This window comes from Sciurus vulgaris, assembly GCF_902686455.1.
Source record: "Sciurus vulgaris genome assembly, chromosome: 5".
In the NCBI taxonomy this organism is placed as follows: domain Eukaryota; kingdom Metazoa; phylum Chordata; class Mammalia; order Rodentia; family Sciuridae; genus Sciurus; species Sciurus vulgaris.
The window spans coordinates 9749767-9774940 of record NC_136465.1 but is presented as its reverse complement, the minus strand read 5'-3'; the positions used below and the strand labels follow the sequence as shown (position 1 = coordinate 9774940).

At 49.1% G+C, this 25174-nt stretch overlaps 1 protein-coding gene across 1 annotated transcript in view; it reads right to left on the bottom strand.

Moving 5' to 3' along the window:
* Positions 1-25174, bottom strand: part of SCARA5 (scavenger receptor class A member 5) — a 106632-nt gene that overhangs the window by 73210 nt on the left and 8248 nt on the right. The window contains exon 3 of the mRNA XM_079139956.1: positions 7011-7139. Coding sequence (XP_078996082.1) covers positions 7011-7139 — 129 coding nt within the window. The remainder of the gene's footprint in view (positions 1-7010; positions 7140-25174) is intronic.

Below are 25174 nucleotides of genomic sequence, written 5' to 3'. Positions count from 1 at the left end.
GAGGTCACACAGTCAGTGACAAAGTCAAGGTGTGTACCCTGGTAGTCTGACGCTGGCGCCCACGCACTTCAACTCTGGGTCATAGGTTCTGCCTCTGACCTGGAGACTCGGGTAAGAGAAGACCCACATTCGTGTGATTCCAAGCCCGAACCACAGTTGTGGGAGCCCGGCATGAGTCAGCAGCTCCTCGGAGTCTGTTTCCTCCTCTAGAAAATGAACAATTTTCTGAATTTCTTAGATTAGTATAAGCAGTAAAGACAGAATGTATGTAAAAGTCTTTGAAAACTCTGAAGCTCAAAACCAGTGATTGGCTGAGCCTAGCACAGGGTTGGCCACCTTTTTCTAGAAAGGACCAGGTAGTAGCTATCGTAGGCTCTGCGGGCCTCGTTGTCTCTGTCATGACTAAGAAACACAGTGGCATGAAAGCAGCTGTAGACACTATGTAATTCAATGAGTGTGGCTGGGTTCAAATAAAACTTTATTTATAAACCTGGTGGTCAGAGTTGCCCTTTGTCTAGCAGGATGTCCCTTGCCCTCTCCTCTCTAGTGACTGTAAGTACCGATTTGGCTGCAGACAGGAGGGCTCGATGGCCACAGTCACAGCAGTGTCGGCTGCCTCTGCCTTCTGCTTTTCTCACCATGAGGGAGGTCAGGGGCATCAACCCGGTGGAGGAATCTTTTGTGGGAAAGCCAAGGTAGCGAAGTCCTCCTGGCCCTTCTCCTCCACACCCCAGGGCCTAAGGTGAGACTGGGGTACCTTCTGCTAGAAGCTCTGGCAGCGGAGGGAGCCCACAGAGCCAGGGGGATGCAGGCAAGGGAGTCTCAGTTTGAGGAAAAGGTTGTAGGGATCCTAGAGGTGGCCCCACCTTGCCTCATAGGACTTTGTCCTCTCAGGGGTCAAGTGCAGCATGCACTAGTGAGCCCTTGGTCACGTCCTCCTGGGACCTGGACACGTGGCAGCGGACGAGGAACGGGGATTGGGTTGGGGCTCTGACTGATGGCACCAGGCTGAAAGGGAAAACTAAATGACAGATGTCAGCCTCCAGAGTCAAACTGATCCAAGAGCCTGCAACACTTGGCAGGAAGCAGCGTGATGACATTTCCCTGGGAGTACTGACAGCATCTGCGTTTAAGTTGAAGCAACAACAAAACCAGCAAAGCCGGCTGCACTGGCCTGGAATGGGCAGCCCACTGGGCACGGTGTCCTCGGAAAGAGACCTGGGGCTGGGGCAGGAGGGGAGCGGACATGACCTTTAAGGGCTGCATAGGATTCCAGCAGAATATGGATGTGGTGACCTGTGGTACTGTGTGTCATCTCTGGAAGGGCTCGGGCAAATCTAGGCTGCAGCGACAGACAGAGACCAGGTCCCACTTGGCCACAGCCCTCTCTGCCCTCTGCCCTCTGCCTTGGTCAGACTGCACCAGGAGTGGTGTCCAGTTGTGTTTCCTACTCCTCTGCTGTTCTGGAAGCAAAAGCCCTCTGAATGTGTTAATAACAATAACTAATACTTGTTGAACTCTTTTTGTGTGCCAAGGACTTAGAGTCTTCGTGTTTAATCAATTTAGTCTTCGCTGCAATGCTCTGGAGTTCATCCATGTTCTAGAGGAGGAAACCGGGGTCTTAGAGGCTACCTCACTTGCCCCAAAATGACGGAGACTTCTGAAACACAGCCTGGGTTTGAACCAGTATGTTTGACCTCAAAGCCACAATCTGAAGAGTATAAAGCTATTCTCATAGAATTTTTGAAAGACACAGAGAAAAGTAGAACTATCATTTAGCCTATTGTTTTGCAGACTACGATTTTGATCCATTTTGGATTAGGAAATAAATGGATGGGTTGGGACCATCTTAAAAAAATAGAATAGCATAGAAAACCATCAGTGGTCCTCACACTTGTAAGTATTATCTGGGTTTTGATTCCATGTGTGTACTGGTTGAGATATACAATGTGTCTAGATCAAGGTCACCCTGCTTATTTTATGAATGAATTAGATGGGAAAGTGGTGTTCCCAAGATTACAAAGTATTAGCAGATGAACTGGGATTGAATGTCAGTTTAGGTTATCAGGTTTAACTGGCTGCAGAGAAAACCAAGAAAAAGAAAGAGCATCCATACCAACACGAAGCACAGCCGCAGTAGTGACAGAACTCACTCACTCCGGCTTCCTCCGCGCTCCTGTGTGCAGCCTCTGCCCTAGTTGCTTTAGACATACTAACTTTTTAACCCTCAGAACAACCCAGTGAGGCAGAGAGGAACCTGTTCCTTCCATCTTCAGATGGGGGAACTCAGGTTCAGAAAGGTCGGGTAACTTGACCAAGATCACACAGCTGGTAACAGAGGAGCCAGGATTCAATGCCACCACAGCACTCAGAAGGAACATGGAGACAGGGAGGACCAAGAAGTACTTTCCACTGTTACACATCTGAGTTTTGGAGCCAGACTGGCGTACGCTATGGTAAGTGTGTTCATTAAATTAATGGCACATCTACTTCTCCTAACCTAAAGTCCTAGCGTGGTGACACAATGTTCATGTCCTTCAGATGCTGAGTTAAATTGAAATAATCACAGGTATTTTCCCAAGCTTCCTTCTCTCTGTCACTCGTTTATTCATCCATTCACATATTTAAAAACACCATGCACTTGAGCAATCAAATAGAACAGGGAGGATTTTTTTAATAAGACAAAACTGTACTACAGCCTTCATTGTTCCAAAGGGGATCACGGCAGCTCATAAGGATGCATAAGATACACTAAGGCAGAAGCAGATGAGGACAAGGGGGGACAAGCAGCGAAACACTGACAGAGCCAGGAATGAGCCTTTCTCAAAAATGCATTCCCTAAGTCCAGTGAGCTTGCTAGGGTGGACCTCCCATCTGCCTGCTGGTTATCGCGTTAACTATCTTTGAATCCCCATGTTACGATGAGATGGCAGCTGCCTCCTTTGTGTTAATTGCCCCCTTGGAAGTGATTTTAATGACCTCAGAGTTGCAGCCTCCTCAAGGTGAAAACAACCTAATTGCTCAAAGAATGCATTCCTCCTTCTGCAACTGAGACAAAATAATTCCTCGTGGGTCCTCCAAAGTCAACATTCTGGGATGTCATGAACAACATTCCCCAGCGGCATCCTTAGGATAAGAAAGGGTGAACTCCCATGGGGTTGTTTCTGATCAGAGTGTCCCAATAGGCTGGTGGCACCATGCTCTTATTCCTAAGATGCATGTTAGAGTCAGAATCTACCATATAAATAACATGGGCTCAGAGCACACGGTTCTCGGTCTGTGGAATCCAGGGACCCACCTGCTTGAAAGAAGCAGGTCGCTTAGTTCAAATATCTGGACAGGTCTTCCCCAGGCTGAGGCCTTCCCCACCCACCAATCCTCAGGAATCAGGCTCTCCTTGACATAATTTAGCACATAGCACAAGCAACATCATATTGAGTGTGTGTGTGTGTTTATCACTTTAAACCCACCCAGCACATCTATCATATCTCATGACTTATTATTCCCAGGGCTTGTCCCTCGGCCCTTTACCCACCAAGGACACAGGCAGAAGTCAAGCATTTACAAAGGAAGATAACGTGACTGGCTCTTGCTGTTAGGAAAGTCAGCTTCTGGGGTGAGGAGCCCTGCTCACCAGAGCTCTCCCTGGCCCAGTCTCTCTCTGCTGCTGTGATGCTGTAACACCCCCCACATCAGCTCCCCAGGTGTTTGCACCTTCCTTTCTGCTTCTCAGATTTGTCAATGGAGTTGTCACAGTAAAGAGGAGGAAGTGGTGACTCCAGATGACCAGAGTTAGTCACCCCAGAGGTGTCCCAGAATGGTTGCGGGTGAGATGGAATCTCCTAACTCCTTAACTCTATCACTGAGAATATCTTGCCTGAAGTGCTGATTGGGAACCTCCTGACCACCTGATTGGCTGATCTTAATTCTCTTGTTGATGAACTTAAACCCAATGGTCTGCATTGTCTACAGTGACTGTGCAACACAACAATAACACAACTGGAAACTACCAGCCCAGGTGTTTGACAAAATGTGTTGCAAAGAGTTTAAAAAAAAAACAAAAAAAGGAATTTGGAGGTAGAAGAAATCAACTACAGTAGCATCCTCAGAGATCCTGGAAGGCTGTGAGTTGAGGTAATGGAACCCGGGAATATCAGAGGGTATAGCTCCTGGGAATATCGGAGGGGAGTTGCTGCTCAGGAGTGGGTTGTTGGATACAAAGCCCAAGATCCAACTGGGAGAATAATAAGGTTCTGAACGGATTAATCTCTCTGTTGCATAAACACAAGTTACAGTATTTGCCTTTTATTTTGAATATTTGGGCAAGGCCATGACTTGTGAGAAGTCCATGAGGAGTTTATAAGGGTAATATTTTGGCATAATGAGATTATGGTTTTGTAATACTGGAAATAGAAAGTATTTGCACTCCAGTGAGATATTGCCAGCTAGGTATTCCAACATGGCACTTGTGACAGGGGCTAATTCTGTCATCCAGTTGGAGGGTATGAGATTCATGTTGATAAGGAGGTTTTGAAGTTTAAGAGTGGTTCAAACAGATGTCCTGGGCAAGGACCTCTCCAAGAAGTGGAAGCTCCCATAGCAGGAACCCAACAGGAGACCAAGCAAGCTCTGGTTCACATTGACCCATGGATCTCCCTCTGCCATATTAGCATTTGCTGGAAAGGGTGTATAACGGAAGGCCTTCAGTGGGGTATGTGAAGAAACCTCCCTAGATCAGGCAGAGCCTCCCAAAGGAACACTGACTTGTCCACCGCGTTCCCTTCCCCTGGCAGAGGCAGCCATGGATTCCACTCTTTGTTGGCACCTTCACCAAGTCTCTCTCAGAGGTCAACATGATTTTTCAGACAGGAACCTGGGAAGGTAACAGTGGCCCTCTCCCAGAGCCAAGAGATAAAGTATGACACTATCTCCTCAGATCAGCTCCAATCCACTCAGCATTCTCATTCCACACAGGCAATGTGGAGCCCCAATCTTCAGGTTTAAAGGTGATTATAACGATCATAAAATCCTCCCAGGTTTCCACCTGGAATAACAAGGAAGCGTGGCAACATTTTCATGGGGTTGTGAGGTCCTGTTCCACCCTCCTTTCCAAAGCTTTCGAGATGTCATCATAAATCCCATTCGACCTCCAAGCCAGGGAAAAGCCTTCCTGCGTCAAGCTGGACAGCACAACCAATTAGCAAACTCTCCTCTATTGTGAATGGAAATCTGCCTGATCATGATACCCACCCACTGGTCCTAGTTCTTCCCTTGGGTCATACAGAACATGTCCACCCTTTCCACATGGCAGGACTTCAATACGCCTACAAGTGTTTTTCCCCCAGGAGAAGATTCCCTGTGGGCCCTCCAGGCCTCCAGACACCCATCCCAGGCCCCACCAGCATCATGCCTTTCCTCTAGACCCTCTTATGTCACCTAAAGTTCCTGGTCCACAGGGAAGTTCTAATACCACAGTCTGGCTTTCCTGCTAGGTTGAAATGCTCTCCAAACATTCCAGAAATTTGTTATGGTCCTGGCAGCCAAACCCACAAAACCCAGATTGCAAACTCTTACTGAGCAGCCCAAGAACATGTTCAAATCAACCACTGGCTGGCTTGGCCTATGATAGATCTTGCTGGACACCATTCTTTGGTCCCTGGGATGAGTCATGAATTTCTCTTGTTGCTGTTGGCTGCCCCCCAGGTCACTGGCTGGTGGGACAGACATCACTCCTGATACCCTGAGTATGGAGACCTGAAGGCCCAGGTAGCACTGGGCATCCCATTATCGTGCCCAAGCGAGTAGTCCCACTTGATGGGGAGTGCGTCAAGACCAGAGAGATCCTGGGCATTTACCTTGGTTTTCCAGAAAACAGAGACCTAGAAGGGTTGGACCTCCAGATTCCTGCCCTAGAGTTAACTCAAGGACCCCACCCTCGGCCCTGCAAGTCAGCTCTTCCTGGCCAGCAGCCTCACTCAGACCAACCCCGCCCTCCTCCATGCAACAGCCTCCCTCCCAGAATGCATGCCTCCTGGGCTTCACCATGAGACTATTTGTGCCCTAAAGGGCTTGTTGTGTTCCACCTTGAGAGAGGGCTCTATCTGCCCCTGCCTCGGCCTCCAGATTTGAAGTTCCTTGAGAGAAGCCCCTGGGTCTTATTTAGTTATATCCCAATCCTAGCACAGAGCCTGGCTCAGCCATTGAGACACGCTGGATTGAAACAAACTGGCTCCACTTCATCAAGCTTCTCCAGTGAGAAAGATGGGAATTGAAATGCCCTTCTCCGGAAGGGAAACAAAGGAGACCACCGCAGCCTCTGCTTTACTATCTCCATCATGGTGGGACATCCTGTAGGTGATGAACCTGGCGCTCAAAGCACAAGATCAACAGACCCTCACCACCACCACCACGACCACCACCATTTGATCCCTTCCTAAGTCCATGAGCCCTGCTTCTCCCTGGCTAGAGAATGGCTCCAAACCCCAGCCCATCACCTGCCCATCTTGCAAATAGAAATTGAGGAGGAGAGCCTGGCTGAATTGGGACCAACTCAGCCCACCCCCAGTAATTGCAAAGAACACGTGTGTACCAAGACCCTGATTAGCCTCAACAGCCAAGGGGCTCGTGACTATTTCCATGGCATTCCAGGATGAGGAGCTAAGACGACGCTCAGCCTCCTCAGTGCAAACCACACTTCCGAGGCCTAGGAGGGCCCAGGGTACAGCAGGGTCTCTGGAGGAAGTAGGAAGCATCAGAAGCCACACTGAGCCGCTAGACCCCCACTGCCGGACTCAGGTTCCCCAGCTCATGTAACACCTGCCAGTTACTCTCGCATGAAGCAAGCAATGTTATGGAAGGGCCCTACCCAGATGGAAAGACCAGCCAGTTTCTTCCTCTGTTGTATCCAGGGTGATAAGGACCTCATCTGGGTTCATCACAGTGGGGATGAAGAGCAGAGGCTCCAGGTCTCTCTCATCCTGAAGTCCAGGATTGAAAAGAGCTGCTCTTACCTGCTAAGATGAAGATGCCCACGAGGATCAGGAAGACCAGCAGGTAGAGCCCCAGGACAGCGTGCTTCAGGGCTGACAGAGAGCCCAGCTGGGTACAGCAGCCACCCGTCCGCCGTTTGTGGCATGGACCTGGACGGTAGGGTAAGAGAAGGAAGGGGAAAAGGCACATGAAAACCCTGTAAGTGTTTTTCTCTGTGGATCTCATCTCTCACCGATGCACACAGATGTTTATTTAGCATCCCTTCTACCCTTTCTGCCCCTCTGTATTGCAGCCACCTGAATGGGGAGCTTTCTGGAACCATCACAAGATGTTCAGCTTCTAGCTCTCCTCCAACCTCTGCGGTCAGGAACAAACCAGGCAGGCATGTCCACAGCCCACGTGCTCACAAAGCACACCTCCCTTGAGCATTCCAAGCAGCAGAAACACATGGAAAAAGGCTTGACTATGTGCCCTTTATCAAGCATCACTGTCTCGAGTGGTCCAAGGAATATGGAGAGGATTAAAACAGGACTCGAAACTCAAACTTCCACGGTGGCCAGGAAGGGATGGGAATGACAAAAACAGGCCAGGTGGGGTTGTGAACAAGCATGCCCACACTGGGAAAGGTTGTTGCACAGGAAAGAGGACTTGTGTGTTGCCAGATCCAGAATTTCCAAGATGAGCAAGAAACAAATAGGAGACATCTATTGGCAACTAATTTAAAAAGCCAATAACACTGGGGAGTTAAATAACATTGACAAGTCAGATGTGACCACCACCAACTGGCAACACTGGATTTGATTTACTGTATGGAAAGCACAGGAACCTCACCCTATACAATTACACAGGACTCACCTGCTTCCCCAAATGGAACAGTGGAATATCATTGCTGTAGTGGACCCTATGGACTGTGGGTCCAACCCCTGTCTTTGACTTACAGATACAGTATGTCAACTATAGATTCAAGAGGCTGAGGCAGGAGGATCACAAGTTCAAAGTCAACCTCAGCAACTTAGCGAGGCCATAAGCAACTTAGTGAGACCCTGTCTCTAAATAAAATATTTTAAAAAAGAATGTCAACTGTTAATTACTGGCAAACCCTCATTAGGATCCAGGCGATCTTTCAGATGTATTTGTCCTTCAATGTGAGCTTCTCAGATGGCCCATGCAGAAGCCAGGAAACTGACTCACTTCTACCTGCCAAGTCACCTGAAACTGGAAAGGAAGGGATGCTCTCCCATCCTGAGTCCCACAGTGCTCGTAAGAATCACTGGACACGCGCTTTCTCCATCCTACTCCTGTGGAGGACTGTCCCCACTCTGGGAATGCTGCTAACCAAGGTGCATTGCATGTGAGGAAGGTGTGGGAATAGAAATGGTTGATATTTAGAAAATGTCTTAAGTCAGGTGGTGATATATGCCTGTAAGTCCAGCTACTTGGGGGGCTGAAGCAGGTGGACTGCTTGAGCCCAGGCAATCAGGGCTAGCCTGGGCAATATAGTGAGACCTTCTTTCTTAGGGGGGAAGAAAAGAGCTGGATCCCCAGCATCAATACAATTCAGATTATGAGGTATTATCTTTAGCAAAGCACAGCAGTGCATGCCTATACCCCAGCTACTCAGGAGGCTGAGGCAGAGGATTGCAAGTAAGAGGCCAGCGTGGGCAATGTATCAAGACCCCAGTTAAAAGGAAAGAAAGAAAGAGAAAAAAGATCAGAAGGAAGGAAGGAAGGAAAGAAAAGAAGAGTCTTGAAAGATGGCAGGATATTTGCAATCCCTTGGTAGGGTTCTATTTTTAAGGAGGTCCTTCAAGAACTGTTTTACCCTTTAGGTATCAGTATTACACCTTTGGCCTCAGGAGGTTTTGTTGCCATGAGGGAGAGGGTGGTGACTATTGATGTTTGCTGTCATAGGGATCTTAAATGTCCCCAGAGGCCCATGCACTTAAGGCTCAGTCCCCAAGTTAGTGCTATTAGGAAGAAGTGGATCCTTTAAGGGCTGGGACCTAGTGAGAGGTCATTAGGTGAAGGGAATTGTGGGACTCCTTCCCAGCCTCCTCCCCACCTTTTGCTCCCTGGTGGTGAGGTGGGTTGTTTTGCTCTGCCTCACGCTTCCTGCCATGACATGCTGCCTCACCACAGGCTCCAATCGATTGGGTTGGAACTTTCAATATCGTGAACCAAAATAAACCTTTTCTCTTTCTAAGTGGATTATCTCAGGTATTTGGAAAAACTGGCTAACACAATGCCTCAAGATCCAAACAGCTCTCTACTTTCAAAGGTATTGCTGCTTGAAGAACATTTTCCCACTCGTTTACTCCATTTTCTTACAAATACTGCTGTTAAAACAGCTAAGCAGAATGATTACATCACATAGACACAAAACATCAGTCAATAGATACAAATTCAAATATCATTATCATCATCCTTAAATGCTAACCGATTTTAAAGAGTCCCCTTGATTATCTACTCAGACTTGAACAAAGCACATCTTTCTAACTCATTCCAAATCTCCTTTCCTAGGGCTTTCTATGCCTTTCCATACACAGGGGTCTATGACTGGTTTTCACCTAAATACATGGGCGCTAGCATTCATGGTTTTTGCTTGTGTGTTTTGTTTTGGGTGAAAGCCACTAGCCATCTTATCAGAGAAAGAAAGAACTACCATTATTGCAATGGTAGTTCTAGCTCTCCTCAAAGTCCCATTTGGGTGAGAGAGGAAAGTCATACAGCCATCGACATTGCTAACTTTGTCATTTGCAGGAGAGGGTCACATTGCAATGATCTTGCTCTATTTGTCCCCATGAAAAGAGAATAGTTTCCTTGCCTTCTACCTGAGGTCTCTAATTAATATTGAGCCGCCTCCTGGGACAGGTCCCTTTGTCAACCAACACAGAGAACACAGACCTTCCTTCAAGAAAACTTGGTTCCTTCAGCAAGACTTGATTATTTTGTACGTTAAACAAAATCTATTTTAAGTGGAATATAATAAGGGTTTCAGAGAGTGATTTTTCACATGCATGTTCTGGCAAGAAGCTTAGAGAATCTAATTGAAGGGGGAAAAGACAGAAATTAAGAGCAAGACGAATCATATTCTTACCCAAACACTATGGAGTTCTTTTCCTTTTTTTTTTTTCCCAGCAAAAATATTAGCTGGGTAAACCATTCAAATTATTTAAGCTTAGTGGAGGATTAAAAACACAAAACTGATACAATCAGCAAAGCCAGAATAAAAATTATGCCCTGGCTTTTTGTTTATTTGTTTGTTTAAAACAAAAGCAAAATGAATGAGCTATAAGCCATGAGAATACACAGAGGAAATTTAAATGCATATTACTAAGTAAAAGAAGTCAATCTGAAAAAGTTGTGCACTCTGTAATTCCAACTAGACAGCTTTTGTGTGGAGATGATGGAAGATTGGCAGGTACAGTGGCTGGGACAGGCGATGAGTAGGCAGACCTCGGGAATTTGCAGGGCAGCGAAACTCCTCTGTGTGACAATGTCACGGTGGGTTGTACATGTTCTTAGTATGTTTTCCTAGATTCCAAGTGTCTGTTTAGCATCCAGAAATCACAGGGCCAAACTACTGGCTAGAGACCTGTCCAAGAACTACATCCCCACTCATCCGAGCATCAGACTCCCACACACCAAGCCAATATTCTCCTGCCCTAAATCACCCAGGCTCAGGTGTCAGCTTGCCCAGAATAGCACAACAGCCCAGAGCTAGCCTGAACCATTCACACTAGCCCACCCTGACGTGTTCACTCTGCCCTGCTGGCATTCCCAGGACACCCCAACATAGCCACTGGCCTCTGCCTTCACATCTCCCCTACCCAAACCTGGCTTTTCCTCTGTGCCTGCACATGGTCCTTGGTGTGTGTCCTTCTGAGTGGATTCTTCTTTCAATGGCATCGGCCTCTCCACATTGACATATAAATTATGTCTATGTACAACTTTAAAGCATGTTATCATACATCCCTTGAAACCTACAGAATGTCCACCACCAACAGTGAACCCCAATGTAAACTAGGAATATTGGGTGATACCAATATGTTGGTGGGGTTTTTAAATTATAACAAATATGCCACTCTGGTGGGGGAGTTGGCAATGGGGGAGACTGTACATGGGGAACAGGTAGTGGATATATGGGAATTTACTTCACTTTCCATGTATTTTTTTCTGTAAACCTAAAATAAAAGTCTGCTAAAAAAAAGGTCTACTCACAATAGCTAAACTATGGGCCCAACCTAGGTGCCCTTCAACAGATGAATAGATAAAAAAAAAATTGTGGTATATATACATAATGGATTATTACTCGGCCTTAAAGAAGAATAAAATTATTTTCCAGTAAATAGATGGAACTGGAGAATATTATTCTAAGCAAAATAAGCCAAGCCCAAAGAACCAAAGGCCAAATGTCTTCTCTGATCTGCGGATGCTAATTCACAGTAAGGGGAAGGGGGAGAATGCAGGTACTTTGGACTAGACAGAGGGGAGTGAAGGGGGGGAAGGGGTACAGGGGCAGGAATGATAGTAGAATGAATCGAACTCTATTACCCTATATGCAAATATGATTACATAAACTGTGTAACTCCACATCATGTACAAGCAGATGAATGAGAAGTTATACTCCATTTATGTATGATATGTCAAAATGCATTCTTCTGTCATGTATAACTAATTATAACAAATAAAAATTAAGGTCTATTTAAAAAGTAGAGGCTTTGACTTAGCATTGTAGAGTAAAAACAGGACATTTACTCGGTGTCCGCTATCACTTGCCCTACAGTGGCAGTCAGACCTCAAGATGGGCCCCCACAACCCCTGCCCCTGTGTGACTCCAGGCACATGAGATGATGTGTCCCCTTTCAAGATAGACAGAAGAGACTGCTGTTTCCTTCTTGCTCACTCTTCTCTCTCTTGGGACATGCATTTGGGGGGAGGCCAGCTGCCATGTCACAAACACTCCATGGAGAGGCCCATGTGATGGAAACTGAGGCCTTCAGCCAACAGCCACGCTGGTAGCTTGGATGCAGATTCTCCAGCCCAGCTGGCTTCATGTGACTGTGCCCTGGCTCAACCTCATGAGAGACCCTGAGCTGGAACAACCCAGCCACACTGCTCTGAGTTTCCTCTCAGATTGTGTCATACCTGTGCATATTCTGAGCAAAAACTTTACCTGAAAAAAAAAAATCAACTAGATTTTGCCTTTCCTTGTGTACCCATGAATTCTGCAGAAAATGCATGAGGAGTAAGTTTCTGTTTTATGCTTAGTTTGGGGGTAATTTGTTATGTGGCAGCAGATGAAAGGCACTTAGGACAGACTGGGGAAGGCAATAGGTTTCTTGAAGGAGCAGAGTCCTTCACCCCACCTTCCCGGTTCCTAGGCCAGAGCCTGGCACCTTGCAGCCACTCAGCGAGCGTTTGCTGAAGAGAGGTTCAGCTATGGTTGCTGTCCTCCGGAAACTCCCACGGGAGGGGAGGAAGGCCTGTGGCCAGGGAAGAAGCAGCAGAGACGGGTAGAGCAAGTACCACGTGCAGAGATGGGCATTTGGGTCTGTGGGGGGAGCTCAGGGTCCATGCGGAGGAGGCCACAAGCCAGGAGGATTGAGGGACCGGCCTTTGGGAGACTAAAGTCCTCCCTTTCTGTCTTCCGCCTTATCATCCCATGGACAGTTATTAGAAATTTTCGAACTGTAGCTTTAAAATGAAAACTTTGTTCCTCCATGTGAGAACGGTTCTGGGGGAGATTCTGCAGAGCTGCTAGCTATTAAACATTGTTGTCCACAGGCGCCAGCATGCTGCAGACCAGATCCATGGAGAAGGCCGGGAAACGCCTCCACTACCACGGAACACAATACTCCCAAGCTCTAGGAGGATCTGGGGAGAGGTTTCCCCATCTTACTGTGGCCTCTGGAAGTGAGGGTGGCCTGTTGGAGATTAGGGGTCCAAGGGAAGGGTTCCCTAGAGGGTTGGGGAAGGGGAGAACACTTGCCTAACAAAGCCCTGGGTTCCATCTACAGTACTAAATGAGAGACAGAGAGAGAGAAAGAAAGAGAGAGAGAGACCTGGAGAGGGCAAGGCAAGCAATTCTGAGCGAACAAATAGAAAATAAAACGTAAGTGCTAAGCAACTTGAAGAGCGAGCCCAGATTGCCTGGCTGGAGATGCTGTTTATCCTGGTGTGGAGCGTGTGGCTTCCCGATGCCTGTGGCACTGGCAGACAGTGATGGCCTCCATCTCCAGGCATCTCGCTGCATAGACCAGTCCCACCTGCTCACAGCGGGGCATCCTTGGGCTATTGTTTTCTTGACATCACCCCAATGTTGTTGTTGTTTAAGTTAAATTAATTTCAAAAGGAAACTTGATCTCCTCATTACAAGTGGAAAGCTAACATCTTACTATTCTATATTAAGATAAAAACTTAATGATCAGTGTAGCATGTTCACACCAGCATGCGGCTCAAAGTTGTCTTGATAACCTCTGGGTCGTGTCTATTGTCACATTCTGGGAAAGGGTGACTTCTGTAAAAGTAAGCCACAGTTCAATGACAAGTTGTAAGAAGAAAGTTGATGCACACTACAGAGTTCTCAATTACAAAGAAGCAAAACCAAACTTTTTAGACATTGAAGATTAAGACTGTTCTGAAAGGTAGTGCCTTAGGGATTGTTCACTATCACTGAAAATCCCATGTCAGAACCTTGCACACTTCTCTAGCACCATCTTCCTCAGACGTGATTGTCCACATGCATTTCTGTCGTCCCACTGTCTGTAAGGTCTTCTGAGGCACCGTGCCTCCCCATCACCCAGGACCGTGCCCAACAAATAGCAGAGCCTAATACAGTTCTTTGCAAGAACAAATGTGCACAACATGTATTATTGCTACAAAGATCATCTCTTAACATTCACCTTATGCAAATAATTTGACAAATTCTAGTTGGCTATAAAAACAATATTTTAAGCAAAATTTTGTTGTAAAAAGATAATCCAAAGCTTGCAAAGCCAGGACTTCTAGTTGCCACTAAGGGTCCACCTAGGTAAGCTGTATGAACAGTTCCTTGGAACTGAAGCGACACCTCACTGTGGCTGAGTATTGAAATCGTATGTGGAGCTTCTTAGGCATTCTGAGGCCCGAGCCCCAGCCCCAGACGTTCCCATTCTGACTCAGCGATGACATCTCTGATCCAGGGCACAGAGGCCCTTGGTTCAGGAATAAAAGATTTGTCATATCAAAAGAGATGTGAAGACACATTCTTGGAAAGTGAATGAAAAGTCTTACTGTTATAAGAGCTCAATTTATTGGAAAAAAAATCTTGATTTCTTTTTTAATGGGACACATTCAAAGTGAGATTGTATCAAGCTACTTTATTATTCCCAGAGGTTAGAACTGTGAACGGTTCCTCAAAATAATGGGAACCAGAATACGCCCAAAGAGTTTTGCTAAAATACTGTAGGCTGAGGCTGGTGAGGTGTTTGGTAATGGGGATTAAAGGAAATGAAAGAAATTTTCTATAAAAACCACTCAGTCCCAGCGAGTTGAGTAGAGAGAGGTCCCCAGGGTCAAGGCCGCCCTGCAGGGCACCCCTAGGGGCAGACGTGGGCTTGGCAGTCCACGGAGGCAGACTCCAGGCCTGCCCTGGCACCTAGTGACTGGGGGACTGTGAGAAAGCACTCTGCTCTGCCCCCTTGGCAACATAACCATTCCTCCAAAACATGACTTTCAAGTTCTTGAAAAATAATATTCAATTTCTTCATCATAATCATAGAGCATTAGGGGAGTTATCTGTTTAATTTGTTTTCCTCCATTTTCAAAAATACTCACAGATTGGACCTGATAAAAGTGGGTGTTTCTCTATTTCCACAGAAACTAGGTCTAAACAACATTAAAAAAAAGGCGGGGGGGGGGATGACAATGATTTAATAATCACCTACTTAAGTTTTAACAAAAAACACTCTGTCGTTTTCTTTTCCTTCTCTTTGGTCCTGCAGTTCATAAATGGCAGGTGGAGACAGGGTTTTATTGTTGGGAGGGACCTCAGAGCTCAGTCCATCCAAGGAGAATGCAACCCACCCAAGTCTGACCTCACTAGGAGCAGCCTGATCACCCCGCTGCTTACTCACACACTGTTTCCTTGGACAGTCTCCCTTGTAGGAGGCAGCCCCAAATGACCTCTCTCTATGAAGCTGCCACCACTTGCTGGCTTCCATGGGGACCTCCACTGGCCTCCCTCAGAAGAGGGAAGAAGAAAGATGTGAGACAGGAACACTGCCAAGGAAAGCCAGCACCAGAAGTAAGAGCAGACCCAGGTAACCAGCCTCACCCGAGCCTGGGAGGGCCTTGAACAACTGGTGTGATGTACATATTTGGTCTTCATCCCGTATCCTGGCAGAAAAGCTCCCCATGCCCCTACAAAGTCAGGGAAAAATGCTGGGAACGATGGGTGGGGGTTGTATGCTAATGAGACAGCTGGTGGCCCAAGGCACCTGGATAAGGAGGTCACTGGAAAGATCAAGGCATGATCACAGGGTGGGCACTTGGAGCCCAGCCTCAACCTCTGGGAAGGGGAGAGCCGCTGAGGTTGAGTTGATCACCAGTGGCCAGGGCTTTACTCAATCATGGCTGCACAATGAAGCTTCCACGAAACCCCAAAGGGATTGGGTTCAGAGGACTTGCAGATAGCTGAACACGTGGAGGTTTCTGGAGATGGTGAGCCATCTCCAGCAGAGGGCACAGAAGCTCCCCCCTTCTCCCATGCCCTATGCATCCCTTCCATCTGGCTCTTCATCAGTAGGCTTTGTTAATATTCTTTATAATAAACAGGCAAATGTAAGTGAAGTGCTTCCTGAGCTCTATGAGCCACTCCAACAAATTAATGAACCCAAGGAGGGGGTGTGGGAACCCTGAGTTACAGCCAATAGGTCAGTGCGGGCTGCAAGGTGGGACTTACAATTGATGTCCACAGTGGGGGCAGTCTTGAGGGATGGAGCCCTCAACCTGCGGGATCTGATGCCACCTCCAGCTAGGCAGGGTCAGAACTGCAGTGCATTAGAGGCATCCACTGGGGACTCAGCTGCCAGGTTGGTTATTGACGGGGAGAAATCCCCACACATTTTGGCAACCTGGGGGAACATATTCTATGTTGGTTGTCAAGTGAGAGAATGCAAAATAAATGGGACTTAACTTTTTTTCCTCCTCCAGAACAACAACTGGGATGTAGCGAGCACTAACCACCTCCGGCCTGTTGGACCCCAGACCTCAGGGCAGAAAGTTCAGAGAAGGTACAGGGGAAGAAGTGGTTCCGCATGGCCAAGTGAGTCTTTCCCATCCATTTCTAAGAAAGGGAGAGTGGGTGGAAGGAGGGACAGTCAAAGCTAATTCCATGCAGATTTCATGATGACTTAGGACAGTTCCTCCTAGTGCTTCCAGGGATGTCTTATAATTTTGTCACTTGCCCGTAAAGTTTATTTTTCCCAACTCCTATTTCCCAAGTAACTGCATAAAAATTCTTGAACACAACCAAGGGACTGTGCTTATTTTACACAGGAAACGAGCACAGGGAGGAAGGGCCACTGGCTGGTATGCATTTTCTTTTGCAGCTGAGGCTGAGGGATGGAAAGAAAAGCCAGGTGGAAGGGGAGGGGAGGGCAGGCAAGGTGAGCTGGCTGGTCACCGAGACTTGGGCAGAAGGGAGAGAGCCAGGGAGTGCCTCCAGGAAGAACGAGCAGGTTGTAGGACTGGTGGAAGATGCCACTGTTCTTCTCAAAACGAGCAGTGCACTGATTAGAAGAAACATTCTCCCCACACAGAGAGACGCAAAAGGCAGCATGTTCAGGCTCTGCCCAACTTCAGATGGTAAGTAAGTCCCTCCCCCTGCAGAGAGGCCCTGGACCCTGGTCTAAAAGATCCCCAGCTCCTCCACTGGCCCCTTGTCAAAGGCAGTAATTTCGTCAGAAGACATCTGCAAGGCGAAGTCGGGCTCTGCACTTCCATGTTTAAGTCGCTGCTGCTCTTTCTAGGATGCTAACTGCGCACGTACCCTTCGTCCCACCTCCTCCTCTGCTGGTCTGATGAACAGCTCTCCTCTTTGGGCAGGAAGGGATATCTATCTCACTCTCCCACTCCCACCACCAAAGACGTTGGAAGGATCTTGTGAGTGTCCAGTTTTCAAGACCGGAAAGCTGAGATCTTGGCCCAGGCCATCGGCATGGGACTGAGTAAGCCAGGTCTCTGAAGCCTGCAGCTCTGCCACCTCTGCACAAAAAACACACGGGGGAGCTTAGCAGGTGTGGGTGGACAAGGTGGGCCTCCCTCACGGGGTGAGTCCTGGAGCCAGCCACTAGCTCATAGCTTCTGCTGGGAAATCCAGCCGATGGTGGTGTAGGTAAACACTCACTAATCAATTAACAAACATGGAGATTTCCAAGGGTCCACTCCAAGAGGGCAAAGTCTGTGTTTGGTTGATCTCTATCATTCCATAGGTCCTGGTATACAGCAAGTGCTCAGTCAACATCTCTTGACTTAGTCAATGAGACTAATATGCTAGACACAAATTTAGTGTCCACGAGCCATTGCATTAATCTGTGGGAGCCTGTTTTGACTTTTGTAATAGGTAATAATCAAGTTTCCTAGCTTCTGGATTAGATGCTTTGACATCTGGGGCCTTGCTGACCTGGAGAGAGAGTTGTTAGAAATAATAAGGGCTCACCCAGGAGCAGACCTTTCAGATGCAAACCAAGCGATGCAGAGCCCAGCCTCATCCACTTCATGGCTGAGGTCACACCTTCCAGGCCACTATCCACCTGCCGCCATCACTGAAGGGCCAGGTGCTATACAGCAAGGGCCTCTGTGTTCCCAAGCCCCCTGGGACCATTCTCACCATCCAGCGCTGAGCTGACTGACTGCCTCCTCCAGTCCACAGAAACCACTGCAAAGGCTCCCGGCCTCCGGCCCTGGTACTGCCCTATGTGACCTCTATGGTGTGGCGTGAACTATTAGTGACACATTATCTTGTCAGTGGCAGTCATCTCCTGCTCTGTTGGGCTCACCATATTGGAATAACAATAAACCCTGCATTTCACAACAGCTTTGGAGCCTGCGATGGGGTGACGCACAGGGTAACAGCTGCCACTTCCCCACCACCGACTCTGGGTCAAACATTAGATACTTTCGTTCTAAACACAATGACAGTTGCAGAGAGGGTGTTATTGCTCTGCTTCTGCAGATAACAAACTGAGCTCAGAGGTTAGGTGACTTGCCCACAGCAAGCGGCAGAGCTGAGGGGGGAGGGGTTAGCCCTGAAGAAAGGAGGACATGTGACCCCCAGAGAAAGGACAATGGTGTGGCAGTAGGAGTTGGGGCAAGGAACCTGGCAAGAACAGTTGGTTCATTCTTGCAGCGCCCATTTCTTGAGTTTTCTTGGGTATGGGGCAGTGGTTACCTGGCCCCCAGACTCCACCTCTTCTGCCCAGATCAGCCCTGACACAGCAGCTCTCTGTCCTTCAGGCCACCAGTCCCAAGCCCATGGATTCCTCAGTTCTGGAGGGAATGCTACTTTGGAGACCCCTGAGGCAGGCCCCCATGGTTGCCGGTTTGCTCTCTACCGGTCACCCCAAGACAGGGGTCAAGAAGTTAGAAATGTTCCCCGTCTCCGTCACTTATTTCCCTCTGTTTCCAGGGGCTGTTCTGTTTCTGAGTTTCCTTTGGGGCTAGAGATTTCCGGTCCCCAAAAGAGGACCTACATCAGCTCAAATAAGACTTGGGAGCTCAGAAAACTTATCTAGATACAGAGCAGCATGCACAGCTGTTTTTCTACTCCTGACCACAAAGCACACCTCCCTTACTAGAGACAGTGGAGAAGGGCAGGGAAAGGGCACGGGCAGAAAGCCAGCCTCCAGAGACTCCACCGGCTTCCAGGAGGGCAGCAGGCGCGCTGCTCATGTCCACTGGCGGACAGGACAAGGACTCTCTGGCCTTCTGCCCATCAACTGCCTTCTGGGCTCACCCTGGCTGCCCTGGAAATGCTTAAAATACTTACGACGCCACATTTACATTTCAGCACACACCTTTAGATCTGGCCCAGGGAATCCTGGTAACTTTGGTGGGACTATGGTATTTTCCCCTACATTTGGCAGAGCATACTGAGACTCCAACAGGACTGGGACAGCAAGATGCCAGGAAAAAATCCACTCGCCAGGGGACAAGGTCAAGCTCACTTTTACTTGAGGACCAATTCCAACATCCCTTTCAAACAGAGAATTTTACTGTCAATCAACAGGCAGGGAGAGCAGGTGTGAACCTAGATGTTGCCTGCATGTCGGGAGGTCTGACAGTTATCGGGCAAGCTGGTCCTCAGTTTCCCCCTTCCCCCATTGGTTCTCTTCACCTCCCTCCCCAGCTGAGTGTGGCCATTTGCCCTCTTCTGGACTCTGGTATGTCCTACCTTTGCAGATATTCCCCACGCTGGCCAAGGCCACCCTGGGTGGATACAGAGTCAGGAAGAGAGGCCAGGAACAAGCCCCTTCTCTCCTCACACTGTATAAGCAAGGCTTTGCCCACTGCGACCCGCTGGGTGATCTTGACTTGAACTGAATCTCAAGCCTGAGCGCAGGAAAGGAAGGCAGGTGCACGGGGGAGCTGCAGTGGCTGCAAGCCTCAGGACAGCAGTGTCCAGAGGTACCATGGTCATGAGGCACTAAGGTCCTGAGGAACCACGGGCCCCAGGCAGCTCTGGGGCTGGGCGTGGTGCCACCCATCTGCAGGAGACAGCCCCACACTGCCAGCCCACCTTCACAGATGTGTTTCTATCTCGAAGACCTTCAGTGGAATTATCCAGAAGACCCTGGAGATGAGGGAGGGGTGGGAGGGGAGAGCATCCTCCCACCTGAAGTCAGTGTCCTGGGCTTTCCTCAGAAGCCTCCCAGGACCCTCTCCTGTGTTCGCCAAGAACCACTTGCCTTTCTCTCTCTTTCCCTGAGCAGCCCCTCTGGGGATAATTCAGCCCCTCTGCTCCCTGCCCTCCCTTTATTCCCAAGGCCCCACCCCGGCCTTGTCCTGGTCCAGAAGGGCTCTACCTCTGACACCCAATAGCAGGAATCTGCTCTCTGACCACCACCGAGCCTCTCCAGCTCCCACAGCCTCTCTCCGCCCTCTCACCCTTCGACTGTGCCAGGCCTGGAGCCGAGGAGACAGAGTGGGCCCAGGATGGGGGCTGGGCTTTAGGGAGCCTGCAGTCATGGAGCTGGATTCAGGCTCTACCATCGGCAATCCTCCTTACCTGAGACTCCGTCTCTCATCAACAGAATAATAATATATATGGAGGTTTAGTGGAGGCAGTTTATTGAAAACCCTGAGCACAGCACCTGCCTGCTCAGTCGAGGGGACCATTGTGCTATCAATTCTAATGGACCCCAGCCACCCTTCCCTCAGTCTTCTTCAGCCTCTCCTGGCCTCCCACAGCCTCCGTGGCCTCTTCACCTCCCCCAGAGTCAAAATGAGCTCATCTCCTGGGGCTCCAGGACAAGGCTGCCCTTACCCTGCCCCACACACCACTGTGGCAGGGCAGGGGAGGGGCGCCTCAGGACTTTGCGCGGTCCTGGCCAGACTCCTCCCCTGCAGACCTCCCAACCCCACTCTCAGTTTCTGCCCTGAGATCAACCAGCAGGACCACCACGCTCACTGAGTCCTCAGCCCCACTGTCTTAGTCCGGGGCTGCTGTAATGACCTGTGCAGAGCAGGTGACTCAGAAACAATGGAGGCTGGAAGTTGGAGATCAGGGTGAGGTTCTGGAGAGCCTCCTCCAGGCTGCAGACTGCAGCCTCTCACTGGGTCCTCACAGGGTGGAAAGAGAGCAAGGGGGCTCGCTGGGGCTCTGATCCACTCTCAGGGCTCCACCCTCATGACCTCATCACCTCCCAGAGGCCCCGCCTCCTCACCTTCACTTTGCCAATAGGATTTCAATGAGTGAACTTTGGGGGGACACAGACGTTGACTCCATTGCGCACACAGAAACCCCACGACTCCCAGAAGCCCCTCACCCGCTATCATCACTAAGCAGCTTTGTTTATCTTCCTGTGGCCCCAGCTTCTGAAACCTTACCCCTGTGGCTCCTGGACTTCCCAGTCAGGCATCCATGAAATCGCGCATTTCCTCAGTCTCTGCTCTGAGCTTTCTTGTTCTCCCTTTTTCTGAACCCTACTCTCCTCTGTGTTCCCCTTGCCTCCACCACTACCAGGTGAGGACTTTTCCTTCCTGACCTTCACATATAACCAGGCCGAGCACAGTAGGAATTTCTCTTCACTTTGTCACTACTTCTGGAACTTTCTCTTTCCCTCTTCTCCAAAACTCCCAGCTTGGACTTCCTTGTCACAAGACTGGACATTTCTCACTGCTAAGAGTGACCTGCTCATCCCTCCCTCTCGGGGTCACCGTCACCACCTTGGCTCTCTCAGTCTCCAGTTAAACTCTTCTCATTTCCTCTCTTGGCAATTTCCCCCTCCCCACGCCTTAGCCATTCACGGCAAGCATTGGAAATAGGCTGGCCCCAGAGACCTGGGCTCGAAATGCAAAAGATGCCCCCACAACAATGTTACAGCCATTCCATATGAAAATGACAATATTTGGGGGATACTGAATTAAATAAAATGTATTGCTGTATTTCCATTACTTATATTTGTGCCTTTGAACTTTCCAGGGGGCTGCTTGAAAATGAAAATGGCACCTTGGTGCACACTGTGTCTACTGGAGACCACTGTTCTAGGGCAGCTTCTGACCCCCATGGAAACCCTTCTCAATCCTGGTTTCAAATGCCACTCTTCACAAGCACCCTCTCCTGTCCTGCTGGTGCTCCCTCAGGTATTTCCTAAGCTCACCGGGACCCACAAACCATGGTCCTACTTACTGCCTCTTCACCAACCCACGCCCCCAGGTCCTCACTCCTCCATTCCCTGACTCACTGCGACCTCTCCCCACCTGCTCTGACTTTCCCTGCCCCTCTCACTTCCTCACGCCCACAGATGACAGTGTATGACAGCCCTTGTGAGGCCTAACACTCCACAACTCTGCCCTTCTGTTCATATACCTGAGAGCTATGGTTCAAATGCAGTTTGTCCCCTTCCGAACTCATGTTGAAAACCAATTGCCAATCTGACAGCCATTGGGAAGGGGTGGGAGTGCAGGAGGTGATTAGGTCTTTAAGAGGGCTAATACCTTTGTCATGGGGATGGGTCCTTTCCCACGACAGCAAGTCCCCCTCAGGCTTTGTCTCTATTCCCCATATGCCCACTTGCTTTTTCACCTTTCACCCTGCTCTGATGCAGCATGAAAGCCCTTGCTAGATGCTATCCTTGGGCTTCCATACCCTTGGACTTCCCAACCTCCAGAACTTCTTTACCCAGTTTTGGGTATAATGTTATAGCAAAAGAAAAAGGACTAAGACACTGAGAGTAGCTGGAAAACAGGAAAACATACCGCCATACCAACTGGACTGACTTAAATGCCATACCCAATAGGATCCTCACAGCTGTTCCCTCTCGCTCTCCCTCTCCGGGACACTGCTTCACACGGGTGCCTCCCCCTTCCCTCAGTGTCCTACTTGACTGAGCATACAGAATCAAGGAGGAGAGGCTCCTCCTCAGCCTGAGCTCTGTGCCACTTCATTTGGAAGCCTGGAAAGCCTGCCCTGCCCTTTCCTGCACCAGCACACTCCTGCTGGTCCTTCCTTCTTCCTTCCACTATCTATCCCCACTGGAGGCCTTTCCCCATCCCCAGACAGACACTTGGCTTTGTGTTCCCCTCCAATGGCACTCTGTACGTGCAGTACTTCCATTAGAGTATGTGTCAGATGGCAAGCCAGTGTCCGTGCCTGTATTGTTGGCAAAGCCCCCTGAGGGTGGGAAGCAAAACCTTTATTTTCTGCCTCCCAGCAGCACTTGACACCCCATGTGTGGGATGAACCAATCTTAAGAGTTTCTTCCTCTTAAACTCTCCTCTCTCAACCTTCCTTCCTCTGGGTCCTTATGGATTTGGCAAATGTGTTCATCCACAAGAAGCTAAGGTGCCTGCCATGAGTGGGCCACAGTGCTAGATCTTGGGGACATTCAGATGAATCAAAGGCAGCCAGTATTTGCCATCAAGGAGTCAGAGGGGAGCTGAGGTGCACATGTGGTGGCAAACTGTGAATATGGGGTATTATGGGATGGGGGAGGCCACAGGCTCAGGAAGGAGGCAGCGAGAAGCCAGGGCTTTAGCCTTGGAGGGAATCAATCATGCTGCTTATTTTCTGAAATCTGGGGTCAGCACAAACCTAGGAGTGAGGTAGGAACAAAACTCACTGTTCTGGGAACTAAGAACAGAGACTGTGGAGGATCAAGAGCCCCAAGAGCAGGCCCTGGAGTGAAAGGAGATGGGCTGAAGAGAAAACCTACCATGGATACAGTGCATGTATTCCAGATTGGAAGACTTACTGTGGAATTATTCATGTTGTCCTCACAATAAGCCTGAGTTGGTGCATTAATAGCCTGCTATATAAAAGAGGGGATGCTGAGGCTGGGAGCATCATCAAAATTTCACAGCTTGCCAGAGCCTAGCCTAATCCAAGGACTGTGCTTTTTGCCACCATGCAATATCACCGTGCAATGGAGACAGCAAGACTGATAGCATTCAGGCACCTAAGGCCAGTGAGGCTGCCTGTGGGTTTGCACCAAGGACATGGCGCCACACTGAAATCCTTCTCATTTGATCACCTTTCAGTAGCCTTGCACTTAAGCCGACTTTGTGCAGGTCTGCAGCAGGACATGGTAAAATGATAGACATCAGGAGCCTGCCTTGGGCCACTTTGCATCCCTCACTACATAGCCAGTGTGGGGCACTGACAGGGGCCCTGGAACATTCTATTGAAAAAAATGAAGATGGAGAAATGAATGAATGAACCAGCAAGGGAATAGAGGCCAGAAAGCATGAGAGCAAGACTCAGGGAGAAGTGGGTGATGTGCTGAAGAATAATTGTGCCCCCAAACCACCTCCTCTCTTCACAGGCATCTCCTGAAGCCCACCTATGGCCCAGGGCGCTTCCTCACTTAAGGTCTCCTCCAAGGCTGCCCCCCGGGGTACACCAAGCTAATGGGCAGCCCGTGCATCCTCTCAGACCAGCCCCGCCACCCTCACTACCCAGCAACACCACGTAGGAGACAGCATAGTTCAGGGGCTAGATGTCCAGACAGAGGCAGAGAGGGGAGGCTCCTGTCTGCATTCATCTGTGGGAAGAAGCCCTTGGCAGATTTGGGGTCCTCTGCTCTTCCCTGATACCTCTGGGAGACCCCAGCTTCCACTTGGGAAGATGAAATCCAACCCTCAGACTTTCAGGGTACATCCCTTAAGAAGGACTCTGGGAGCAAATGACCTCCAATCAGAGAAAAGACATACCCACACCATGGAAACTGGAGGCCTTGTGACCCAGAGTATTTCTTACAGAACCTCATTGTTATGGTTCAGATATGAGGTGTCCCCCAAAGGCTACTGCTAATGTTAGAATATTCAGAGGTCGAATGATTAGATTATGAGAGTTCAAACCAATTAGTCCATCCTGGTTTGAATGGACTGGTATGGTGATAACTGTAGGCAGGTGGATCATGGCTGGAAGAAGTGGGTCACTGGGGGAGTGCCCTGAAAGGCTGCCTCTTCCCTGTGACCCCTGCCACCCACTCTGTTTCCTGGCTGCCATGAGAGGAGCAGATTTCTTCCACGGGGCCTCTGCCATGATGTTCTGCCTCCCTACAGCCCAGAACAACAGATTCAGCTGTCTATGGACTGGACCTCTGAAATGTGAACCCCAGTAACTTTGCCTCCTTTAAGTTGTTGTCCAGTATTTGGGTCACAGTGACACAAAAGCTGACTAAAACACTAGTGTTTATTGGAAAAAGGACAAAAGTCGTGCTTAATTTCCTGAGCCACTGAGCCCCATGTGAAGCCCAGGCTCCTCTCTCCTCACCAAGCTGCTCCTGTCCAGGAGGCAGGGCCCACCGGTGGCTAGGAAGTCCCTGGCCACCCGCCGCCCAGCGCCTGCAGCCTCGTCTGCGGGTGACTGGTTCTCAGCTCATGTCTAGCAAAACGCACCACTGAGTGTGCCGCAGTGCCGAGCAAGTTAACACCCCACTCTTCTTCACGGCCCAATTCTCCAACCTGCTGAGGGCGG